General features: G+C 52.4%; 1 protein-coding gene across 2 annotated transcripts in view; it reads left to right on the top strand.

Moving 5' to 3' along the window:
• The first annotated feature begins 523 nt into the window (after nt 1-523).
• DPYSL3 (dihydropyrimidinase like 3) overlaps nt 524-12,222 on the top strand; it is a 29,165-nt gene continuing 17,466 nt past the window's right edge. Inside the window, exon 1 of one of the 2 annotated variants that reach the window (XM_054079454.1) lies at nt 524-939. In XM_054079454.1, coding sequence (XP_053935429.1) covers nt 655-939 — 285 coding nt within the window. In that variant the 5' untranslated portion in view covers nt 524-654. Of the gene's footprint in view, nt 940-8,141; nt 8,274-12,222 lie in introns of those variants that run through there. The other variant, XM_054079455.1, reaches the window with a different exon arrangement.

The raw sequence follows: 12,222 nt of genomic DNA, 5'->3' as shown, positions 1-12,222 counted from the left end.
GCCAGGGGCTGCGGCCCAAGCGGACACAACACCCGGTGCTCGCCGTTAAAGCCCATCCGCGGGCAGCATCCCGTTCCTCGGGCAGGCAAGAGCTCGGAGCGAGCGGCTCTGAGCGCACCGCCTCTCGGCTTCCTAATCCCCGCTTTGGAAGCGCTTCTCTTCCCTAGGACAGCTGAAAGAATACTTTGTTAAAAGATGTTCATTTCTAAGCAACAGTTTCAAACTTCAAAATCTGTTTCTTCGAGAGCTGACACTACATTATATTATGTTCATAAAAATAATCTCTGAAGCGAGGGAAGGATGGTTTACGCGCAGTGGGTTCACTCTGGGATGGAAGAGAGTTTTTTTTTTGATTTTGGAGTACAGCTTTTGGAGAAACCAGGTTTTGGAAATGGAGGGGTCGAGGCGGGGCTCGGGGACCCCGATCCCGCGGGAGGTGTCCCCACAGGGGCGGAGCTGATGGCCTCCGGGGTCCTACCAGCCCAAACCGTTCCGCGGTCCCCCGCCTGTTCCCGGTGCTGCGGGATCGACGTTGGGTCTCGTTCTCGGAGTTCCTCCGCCCGGCCCCGGGTCCCCGCCCCGCTCGGTCCCGAGGGCGGGGGCGGTGCGGGTCCCGCGCACGTGGCCGCCCCGCCCCGCTCCGGTGCGGCCGGGATGGCGTCGGGCGGGCGGCGAGGCGGTGAGGAGCTGCCGGTGTACCTGGCGCGGCCGGGCACGGCGGGGACGCCCCGGCAGAAGCGCGGCGGGCTCTTCTGCAGTGTCGAGGGCGCCTTCGAGAGCAAAACCCTGGACTTCGGCGCGCTGCGGGTCGGGCAGCGCCGCGCCCCCGCCCCAGATCCCGTCCCCGCGCCGGACCCCGCGCCCGACCCCGGACCCGTCGAGACCCGCGCCGACTCCGCCGAGGAGCGGCTGCACCGCGCGGACCCCGCGGGCGGCACGGTACGAACGATGGGGGGGTGCGGGGGATCCGTGGCCGCTACCCCCGGCGGGTCCTGCGGGCGGTCCGGGCCGCGGGCGTGTGGGGCGCGAGTTCAGTCGCCGCTCCCCGAGCGGGTCCCGCAGGCGGTGCGGGCTCCCAGCTGCTCCTCTCCCGTAGGATCCTCCCGGCGAGGTGCGGGGTCCCGGCGGGGTGCAGGGGTCTCGAGGTGTGGGGTCCCGGCTGGGTGCCCGGGTCCGCCCCGCGGTGCCCGGAAAGGCTGAGGTGGGCTGAGGGCGGCTCATCCGGTGGCCTACAGCGGCTCTCGTTAGACTGGGGGGGGGGGTACATCTGCCCCTTCCCCGAAAACTGAGGGCTTTGAGTCGTTCCTCCAAACCAGGCTGATCCTCGTCTCGCACCGACACGAGCCAGAAATGTGAGTAGTGAGGGGCGTCCCCTGGATCTGGCAGTGGCATTACTGAAGGGATCATCAGACACAAAGTTTCTCAACTTGTGCCAAACTCAGGGTCACGATCAGGTTCATCCAGCTGTGTAGATCTTTCTGCCAGAGGCTGAGATCTCTGGCTTTTTAGGTTATGGCCCTGTTCACACGCGTGAGTTTGGCAGGAGTACAATTAAGTTCCTAGTAATGAGTGAATTCCTCAGCTGGGCTACCAGTGAGCCCATTGCTTACTGCTGTGTGAGGCAAGGACGGCTGCTAGCTGGCCTGTGGTCAGTCCACCCTTAGGGGTGGAATTTTTTCATAAAGAGTCATCTTAAAGGCACTTTCAAGGGTGAACACAGCAAAATAAAAAATCCCATTTTTAAAAGTGGAAGAAAAAGTTACTGAAATAAATGGTGAGCTGGCAGCTTAGCTTGAAGAAGTGATGTAGTTGTGTCAGAGTTCTGCAGACGTTTGTGATCAGGGGACTAGCCTCGCCAGCTGGAGCCTGGCAGGGAGGTGGAGGTGGAGGTGCAATGCGTTGGCCTGTTTCAGTTTGGGGAAAAGCATCAGACTGTCCTTAATGCCTGCTCTCTTCTGTAGGGACCTTCTGCTAGGCAGGGAGCTGCTTTGAGGTTTCTTCATTGCACTTCTTGTGCTTTGCCCCTTCACAGCCCATTTTACAGAGTCAGGAACTGCATGGGCATTTTTCCTGTCAGTACCCACCTTGTCCATATGATTTGGATAGCAGTGGCAGAACTGACCACTGCATTAACAGTTCTGTGCTGCTGCTCATTGAAAAGAAGCAGAAACTCGTGGTGTTTTCCTTCAGGCTTTTCTGTGAGCCTATCTTCATTATCCGTACTGAAAATTCGAAACAGACCCTTTTAAGGTCATATGTAGACTCTTATCTCTGGAGCTCCGCAGCTGAGGTTTTCCTTTAACAGCTCCTCTCTTCCAGATGATTTCTAATCCCACATTTCTTCCTCTGAGGCCTTCCACTTCATAAGCATCAGGAACCAAACCCCTTTTTACCTGTGTGTCTTCTCTAAGAAGCTTCATGTAAGTATTCTTGTGTGTACACAGCTGGAAGGAATTGTATAGCTTGGTACTAAAGCTTTTAAGTTTAGGAGTGTCCCGGAGTCCGGCAGCCTCAGTGGCAAATGCCCGTTGTGCATCCTGAGCCACGCTGTCTGTTTGCACAGCCACAGGGGGGTTTGCTTGTGTTGAACTCTGTAGATTCAGAGCACACAAAGCTGCTTTTGTCAAGGCAGATCAGACTTCTTTGAATAATTTCACAGACTAAGAATCTGAGAGAGAGGTTAAGTCATCTGCCCCTGGTCCAAGCAACTTGTTTGTTAGGAAAACTGAGAGTAAGGCACTCGCCTGTGCACAGGGCAGCAGGCATGGCTGCATCTCCTGATTTTTACAGTGAACAGTTTTTTTGGGAGTACAACAGATCAACACACATTTTATTTATTTATTTATTTTTATAATGGCATTAGTTACAATTAAAGGACCAGCATTTCTGCAGGAAGACTTCTGCAGTGTGTAACTGCCTGGGGTTAATGCGATGTTGTATAGCTTGTCAGTATGACGCAGGCCCAGTCTGACGTTTGAACCCCACTTTTCTTTATTACAAACTCTATTGCAAGGACATGAAAACGTTGTAGATTTGGGCACGGTGAAGCTGTAGCTACACTACAGTAAGGGACACAGCTAAGAGCAGTTGAGTGCCGTGCCTCTGCTTTATCAGTAGGAACTTGAGCTTTGCCAGTTGCTGGAGGGACTGGAAGAGTCCCTGGGAAGGGGCTGGGAGTGGCTGTTGGAGGAGGCCCTGGCCGTGCAGTGCCTGCCTGACAGGCAGAGGGGCTTTCTGGACTCAGCCGCATCCTGGTGTCCAGTCCTGGTGCAGGACTCGCCCAGATGAGTGACATGCCTTGCAAGGGGCTCTTTGCTGAAAGCAGGAGGCTACTTTCCCCAGTTTGAGGATTTGCTACCGCAGGATTGTTGTTGCAGAGCACCTCAGATTTGGAGCACAGTGTTGGGAGCCAGATTCTGCTCTAATCTAGACTATTCTTAGAGACCTTATTTAATAATGTGGTGCAGGTTTCCATCAGGAACAGCCTATGTGGACTCTACCATTGGGAAGTTTCCTGCAGTTTTCCTCAAGAGCTGCCCCAGGGTGGATTACAAGGCTTATTTTACTATAATGAAGTCAAAGAGAGTTTCTCTGTAGGTCGCAGACAACACACTCTGGATTCATGTGGTAAGGATTTTCACTGAGGGCTGTTAAGATATGAATAGATACTGGAGAGCTGTAACTCACTTTGAGGAGTGGAGAAGGAGTCATACACGACAAAGGGAAGCCTCTGTGCTTCGTACCTGAGAAACAGGTAAACCAGAAGTCTGTGGTAGCCTCCTCCATGTACCTCCTTGCTGCTCAGCTGCGCAGAGACCCTGCTTCTTCATCCTGTTGTTTAGTAACACAGGCAGGAGCGCTTGGCTTGTTATGCTCACCCTGAGACGCTTTGTCCCATCCTGCTGCGTGGTTCTGCAGTGAAGTCGTCATTTCCAAGGCAACTGGCTGTAGTTCCACAAACATGGAATTGCAGCTTCACCACAGGCTCCGGCAGCTCCATCAGCCTGGCGGCTGGGGAGGAAAAGGCTCCCACCCTTTGCAGGAGCCAGGAGTATAGGGGAAGCAAAGGAGCAGCCAAAGCGGGCAAGAAATCCATCCTCTGCAGAAGAGCTGCTGGAGCCAGTCCTTGGCTTTCTCCTGTAGGTAGCCATTGTCACACATGCCTCATTGTGTCCAGTTGTGTGACACCACTCAGATTCCATTAGAGATAATCCTGGAAAGACAAGCAGGGCTGCCTCAAACAGAGAAGGAAGCTTCAACTAACTTGATTATCTCTTAGTTTTTCTGACGCTTGTAAAATGTGCTATGACTTCAGCATTCAGCTTTTTTGTTTCCATTGCCAGAACTTATAGCAGAAACATGAAGCCAACATCAGTCTTTTCCTTACCAGTGAACTTAGTGTGATCTAAAAGTTGCAGTTCTGCACTGCCTTTTAGTACAATTTAAAATCTTACATTCGTAGAAGGGATCTTAAAGCACTTTGATGGCATTAATTCATAACCTCAGTATCACCCCACTCAGCAGAGAGCTGAGAGCAGGCTTGTAGCTTGGCTTTACTTTTTTTTGAGAAGAACTTCGAGTTACATTATTTCTGGCATTTCTACAAACAATAGGCACAAACCCAAGGCACTAAACCAGTTCCTGCAATGCAAATACAATAGTGAAACCCATATTATAATTCATGGATTTTGGTGATAAAAAAATCCTGCATATTTTTTTTTGTGTTTTTTTAAGAAATCTGATGCCTGAAGCACAATAAGTGGCAAATTCTGTGGCTGTTTATGCTGGGATGAAGATTATTGCCAGCAGTTATGCAAAGCTGCATAGTTTGATTACTCCCCGCTCCCCATGTAGGCAGACGCAGATATTGGATTTCATGTAAGTTGCACAGTAGGGACAGTTTTCTAAAGAAATTAGGAGTTCCTGCTTGCTGCAAAGAGTTTTGTTTTACCAAAAATCTCACCCTAACTTTGAAATAGTTTGATTTATCACACTACCTCATGGCAACAGCCCATGGTTTCCTCCTGCGCTCGTTCTGAGCTTGGGGTGGTCAGGGGATTTTGCAGCCAGATGTAAAAAGATGAGTTGACTGATCACTCAGTCCAGCATTGATCCAGCTCAGCATTCTTGAAGCAGATCTCTCTCCTCTGAAAAGGCAGAGGCATGGGTAGGCTGGCCACAACCTGCAAGATCAGTATTTCTGCTGGTGCTTCTCTTTTGTGTCATGACAGATGGGGCTGGGGGGCTCTTTATCAGGGAGTGCAAGGATGGAAGGGGGGGGTGGTGGTGTTGTCTGAAAGAGGAGATATTTAGATTAGATATCAGGAAGAAATGTTTTCCAGTGTGGCAGGTAGACTTCAATCAACAAACATAGTGTATGATCCAGACAAACTGCATAAGCCATGCAAACGTCTCCTGTTCTTGCAGATTTGCATGACTTTGAGATGTCCATTTTAAGAAAAAAAGGGAAAACAATGTAATACTCTGAGTAGCAGCTAAACATTTTGAGATTTGCAAGACTCCCTGCTTTCTCACTTGGAAGAGGCTTTGTTGTGCTGGAAACTCAGTAAGTGTTTTTGATGAACGTAGTTGGAAGTGTCAAATGCAAACTTCAGTAGGTTTAAATTGAAATGAAACATTGTGGTTTGGCTGCAGCAGAATAGTTGGCTCCATCAAAAATAATCTTTTTCTTTTCCTTTTGTTGAAGATGTCATTACTTCCAGTAGGGCAGGGCAACCCTAGCTCTGCCTGTCTGCGAGTGGGTGCAGTGCCTGTCTCTTGTGTGCCAGGCATGCCTCCAGAAGGATGGACTGTGCTTTTGGGGCTTTTGTTTCCTAATGGACATGGTCCCACGGGCAGACAGGCAGCTGACAAGACATGGGTCTCCCAGGAGGATTTAGCAGAGTCCCGCTTTTGTAGCTCTTCTTGAACCATGTGCAAGCTGCTGGCGGCTTCCTCCCGGGCAGGGAAAGGTGGGGGCTCAGGGGGCTCTGAAGCTGCTTTGCTTTTTCAGAGAGGTTTTGCTTATGGTCTTGCCTGGGCAGCTGGAGTCCCACAGCGGCTGGGCTGGAAGCTGACAGCTCGTGACTATCACACTGGATACTTGGATCAAGGCAGCTTGTAAGAAGCTGCGCTCTTGTGCATGAGGGGACGAGACTTGGAAATGGCCTGATCCTGTGCACACCCTGTTGGCTGGGCTGCCAGCACTAGAGTGTGAGCTTGCAAATTGTCTAGGAGGCTACAGTGCCATAGGAAAATCATATGGGTCTTGAGGGGAGGGTGTCTGAATTGTCTAGTGGGAAGCTGTATGCACCTGTATTAGAAGCAACACTTCTCCAGTATCAGCAGTGACTTGGGAGGAAAGTGGCAGTGTGTGCACAGGTGACAGTGATGTTGTCATTACCAGCTGGAGAGAAAAGATCCCAGCATGGTCTGAAGGACTCGGAGGAGTGAGCTGGGAATGACAAAAAGATTCGGCTCTGAAAAGTGCAAGGAAACAGACCTAAAGAAAGACTGTAAAATGTAGATGTCATTGCAAATAGCATAAAAATGAGGAAGAACACAGTGGAGACCAGGTAGAGCTGCATTTGCTCTGTTGTTTTACTTTGGGCAAAATTGTTCCATACAGGGACTCTTTCCATTGTCACCTCTGCAAAGAGGTACAAGGTGGAGAAAGCTGATTTTTCTGCTGCAGAGCAGTTGCTATGGATGGCTGGAGGAAATGGGAGGAAGAAACAAAAACCAAACATGCCAGCAGCCTTCCTGGAGACAGGGATGAGAAGCTGGAAAATGTAGCTGGACCTTGGCTTGTTCAGCTGGGCTGGCTCTCAGCTGTGATTCAGGGAGCGCAGGTCAGTTTTGTTATTCAGCCTAGGCTGGCTCTTCTAAGGCTTGCTAGACAAGCAGTGCAGCAAAGGGAGATATTGGCTGGGAGGGAGCCAGGGAGCAGAAACCTGGGAACTTGGGTCAGAGGGAGTGTGAGAGAAAGGCAGAGAATTGGATATAATCGGTAACAAAACAGGGGCATGCATGCCGCTCTGCTGGGCTCTCCGCATTTCCGTCGTGCCTTTGAAGGGAGGAACTGGAGAGAGGCTGTTATCCACTGGAGGTGGCAGGAGTGAAACGCCTTGCCTGGTTGCTGCTGATGCTGGCAGTGGTGCTGGGCATAGGGATGGAAGCCCTGGTAGTGCTCTGTCCTGCAGCCCGCCAGGCCAGCCTCTGCGGCTGGCAGCTCCTGCACAACCTTGGCCTCGTGTGGGTCACTGAGCAGAGCCAGCGCCAGGAATGGAGAAGCACTTGTTGAGCCACCCAACTCAAGGACACTTCATTGCTCTGCAGGATCAGGCAGTGATTGAATTAATTGGCCTTGAAGCAGCAGTCACTCGTGTACACACATTAGAATATTCCATTTGACATGTTTGGTTTCAACCTCATTTATTTCTGGCAAAGAGAAGAAACAGCTTCTCCCTTGCTGGATGCCTCCTCTACACTGCTGTGGGGTGCAGGAGCAGTTCTGTGGTGTGAGACTCCCTGCTTTGGTGCAGGGATGGGGCAGTCTCTGCAGTATGGAGTTGTTCAGCTCTTGGAGGCCTCGTGGTCCTATCCGGACTGTGGGAATCCCGAAGGATGTTTGCAAAAGCACTGGTGTGTGAAGGAGGGACAGCTAGGAGCTGAAGCGGGCTGCTCCAGAATGGCTGGGCCCCAGGGGGTTCAGGAGCATGTGAGTGACACCTAGCTGACTGCACCTGGAAGAGATTCTATGGAAAGAGAAAATATTTCCCTTTTGAATGTTTTGGGCTGAGGGCAGCATGTTTTACTGTGTAATTGTGCAAGGGACACATAGCAACCGGGAGGAAAGCACGTCCATTCAAAGGAAGGTTCTGAAGTCACCGTGGTTGATTTGGTGCACTGGGAGCGGTCCTGGCCCCGGTACCCGGTGAGCTGGGCGCGGTGCCGGTCCCCGTTACCCACTGCCCGAAGCGCGGTGCCGGTCCCTGTGCGCTAGGAGTGGTCCCTGTCCCGGTCGTGGTGCCGGTGCCGGTCCCAGTCCCGTTACTCGGTGCACGGGGTGCGGTCCCTCTCCCCGCTCCCCAGTGCGGCGGTGTCGGGGCGCGGCCGGTGTCGCGGCGCCCCCTGGCGGCGGTGGGCGGTGGGCGGGGCGCGGAGCCCCCGGTGAGGGCGAGGGCTCGGTGTCGCCTTTGTGCGGAGGCAGCGCAAGCGGCGGCGGCGGCACCATGTCGTACCAGGGCAAGAAGAACATCCCGCGCATCACGGTGGGTGCCGCGCGGTTCGGGTCGAGGGGAGCCCGGGCGGAGCCCCTCACGGGGCGCTCTCGTCAGGTGCGACTCTCCCGGGGCGCGCCTCCCGCCAGCGAAGGGAGGGGGGCGGGGAGCCCCGTGCTCCGCTGCAGCCTCCCCGCGCCCTCCGGAGCCTCCTCTTGTCCTGCCGGTGCCTCCCGGCGCCCCGCTGCAGCCTCCCGGCGCCCACCGGAGCCTCTCGTGCCCCGCTGCAGCTTCCCCGCGCCCACCGGAGCCTTCCCGCCCACCCCGGAGCCTCCCGTGCCCGCTGCCCGCGGGGCTCCCCGGCTCTGACCCAGCCCGTGGCGCTCTCCCGGCTGGAGGCTCCGTGGGGCTTCCTCCTGGGAAAGCGGTCGGGGCTTTCATCTTCTTGATGGCTTTCGGCTGGCTTCCTACAGCTCTTGTTTTTCCTCCTAAGGACAGCTTTGGCTGCTGGAAGGAAAAGGGAAAACAAAGCACTCGGGCGTCATTATTCCATTTAATGTACAGATGTGAACAGAGTGCTCCAGGAGAAGCACAAATATCGTTAACCACTGTACAGAGAAATCCCTTTGTCAGCCCCGACACAGCTGCTTTAATAAGCAAGGTTGCTGCCTTACACAGCTTGCTGTCACTGTGTTCTCCGACCACCGTGGTGACAGTGTTACTGGTGCAGGTGGGATCCTCCCATTCTCTGGGGCCTTTTCTGCAAGGACCTTTATGATCTGCTGTACCAATATGCAGGGCTTGTTCTGACTCCACTGCGATACAGCTAGAACGTTCTGAACTCAGTGGTAACAAAATCCCACAAGTTGCTTTATTTCTCCCTATTAAATCTTTTCCTCAGTCTGCTGGAGGGGAAAATGCTGCGGGTGCGTGGTGTCTGTGTAGGTGTGTAGGTGAGGTTACAGGTGCTCTCTGACTTCTGCAGCTTGCTGACAACCCTCCAGAACTCGCCTGCCCTGCTTGGCAGCATCATTGTGTCCTGGTTGGGGTAGAGGAGATTGCTCTGGGTTTCTGACTGAGTGACCCGTGTGTTCTGAACCCATGCTTTGCAGCTGAAGGGGAACGATGAAGTGCTGTCAGGTGGTGGGTTGTCTTGTCTATCTTAATGGAATGGTAGAAAGAAAATATCAGCTACGGTGTTTCCCCTGGAACAAAGCCTCTTCTCTCCCTTCCTGCAGATTGTGCCCCCTCAGGCACTGTTTTTATTGTTTATTCTTCCTTCCTAGATTTCTGCCCCAGAATCTGATCTTGCATGTCTGGGCGTGTAGCAGCTTCTGATGATGGCAGATTGTCAGCTAAGCTGCGTTTGTTAGCAGAGAGGTATTTGGAACTATGGTGTGCTCTTAGCATGTAAGACATCTCAGACACCTTTAAGGCATCTAAAGCATCCCAGCTAGAGTGAGGTCTGGAGTGTGAGAGTTACAGGAGCCACCTCATGCTGGCAGGTCACTCACCTATAGATCACTAACAGCACTGAAGCAGTCATTGAGCTGCAAGAGAAGGGAGCAGTGCTTCCCTCGCCTTTGTTACTCCAGTGATTGGAAGGTCTGGCTTTTGTGAAGGATGTATTAGACATTTGACTGGCTCTGCTTCCTGACAGCCATTGTTTGACCTGTCTAGTGTGTTCTGCAGATGCACAAACACTCCCTCCTGGTGTCTCTCATACTCAGTGGTGCTGCAGTTGGAATTTGTAGTTAGTTTCTGACAATAACACCTGAAAACCTACTGTTTGCCTGGTGTGTCTGCAGCAATTTCTGGTCTTTTCTAGGACAGCCATTTTAGTGGAGAAGCTGGGAGCATGTGAGGACTGCGTGTGTTTGTGTGAGATACATTGCTGTGGGAATTATTCACAGCCTGAATTGGAAGAGCTTGGTCAAAAGCTACATGTGACTGTGTGACAGGTGAGACTGTAGCCACTGAGGGAAGATGGGAAGTATTGGCATCTCTGTTGGCTGCAATGTGGAGAAAACATGGAGAGCTGAGGTTAACTGAGTGTTTTGGCTTTCTCAGTGAGTGCTCCATCAGAACGTTGCTCTTCCCTGTGCCTTAGGTTGTGCACAGAGCATCAGAGACCAGTGAAGGTAGTACTGCTCTCCAGATGTGTGCTGATGCTGGGATGCCTAGCTCAAACCTTTTGTGTCTGCTGAGAGACTTCTTGCTAGTTCTTTCTCTTCAGTTGTTTGGAGATATAATGAAAATACTTCCCCTCCTGCTGCCTGCAGTTTGTTTTCCTGTTCCTGCAGAAAGAGAGGTGGAAGCCTATAAAGTGGTGAAGTGCATTGCCCTGCTTTCACAAAATAACTGTTAACAGAGCTGTTGGTTGAATCAGAATCACCCAGTATTTGTGCTTTGGTCACAGAAACCTTTCCTATCCTAGGAAGACTGGAGTTCTTGTATTTTTTCTTGGTGCGAGCCATGCCTGTCCTGTTCAACCACCCTATTGCACCCATGAACACCATCTCTGTGGTGTCTCTGGCACTTCTAAAACCAATGCAGTCTGCACAGGGGGGGGCTGGGGTGTGGTTTCAGGTGCAAGTGGGGAAAGAAGCCTCAGTTACCAACTCGACAGATTTTGGGAAACCAGGAGCTATAAATATGGCATTTCTTACCACACTCACAGACGTGGGGAATCACCGAGTGTAGCTGGCAGCTGGATGTCTATCCCTGTAATTCCGGACAGGTTTTTTTCCATGCTATTGTGTGGTATGTTAGTAAGGAGGAAACATCTAGCTACTGATGAAACGCCATTGCAATTAGTGTCTTTTACAATGGAAAGAGCAGTAGAGCCATATACCTGCTTCCATGCTACCCTAATTATGCCCTTGTGCTTTGTAAACAAGGTGAGTGCTGTTCTTGGCAGGGTTCAGCACCCTTCTGGAAGCTGCTGCCTCCCTTCCGCGACCTCACACTGAGAAATGTTAAGAGGTCCTCTGACATTTTGGGATCTCAAATGACCGAGTGATGCTTAAGAGCATCAGGAACAGAGTGTGGGCACGAGGGAATGGGTAATGCTTTTGAAAACTTGATCCCAAATGCCTACTGTGGAGAGTGTTCAGCAAAAAGGCTTCCCAGCAGGGCAGGAGTGTTGGGGCTGGCAGTGACCCTGCCGGGTTTTGGCAGAGCTGTGCTGGAAGGACGTGTCCAGGCTTGGCCCTGTGGGGCAGCATCTGTGCCTGCAGAAATGGTTGCTGCAAAACATACTGCACCGGTGACAAACTCGCTGTCGCTGGCTGCGGGGAGACTCATGGAGACACAGTCAGTGGTGGAGGTCTGTGCCAACGGCCAGGTAGAGCTGAGCTTGGGCAGAAGCGGTGGCTGGGCTTTGGGCACTGGGCACGCTCGCTCCATCCTGCAGCGCCTGTGCCGGGCTGAAGGAAAGGTGTTCCCTGTGGTGCCTCCGTAGCTCATGGTGCAGGAGGGTTTTTCTGTCTGCTAACAATGGCTGATGACACAGCCTGACACTAGCTGGCAGAGAGATGTGGTGGGTGTGGAGACACACAAATGAGCTCTGGCAGGGGAAACAGTGGGTTTGTTGTAATCTGAGGCTGCTCTGGCAGCGTGTGCTGCAGAAACCCATCTATTTAAGTCAGAATTGTTTCCTCCCAACTGCTTCCTTCTCTTCCTTTATTTTCCCCTGCCTCTTAACGTCTGGGTGTGCTCCTGAGTGACGCCAGAGTTCATAGATGTGGTGTCACTTGGCTTTTCCTTATTTCACTGTATTGTGGTTTTCCTTGTGGTTGGCAGTGAGTGCCGATGCAGCCCTTCTCTCTCCTGTGGGTGCAGGGGTGACTGCAGCGGGCTTGGGGCGGGCCCTGGGGCAGGGCCTGATCCCCTGAATGAACGCCTTGTTCATGCTCCAGCTATTACGAACCTCACCGTTTCATTTGTGTACTAACAGAGTTAGGACTGAGCAGCTCTGCCCATCTGCCACAGAAGGACC

This window comes from Cuculus canorus, chromosome 14 (genome assembly GCF_017976375.1).
Source record: "Cuculus canorus isolate bCucCan1 chromosome 14, bCucCan1.pri, whole genome shotgun sequence".
In the NCBI taxonomy this organism is placed as follows: Eukaryota; Metazoa; Chordata; class Aves; order Cuculiformes; family Cuculidae; genus Cuculus; species Cuculus canorus.
The sequence above is the reverse complement of the archived record's forward strand: the minus strand, read 5'-3'. Positions and strand labels throughout refer to the sequence as shown.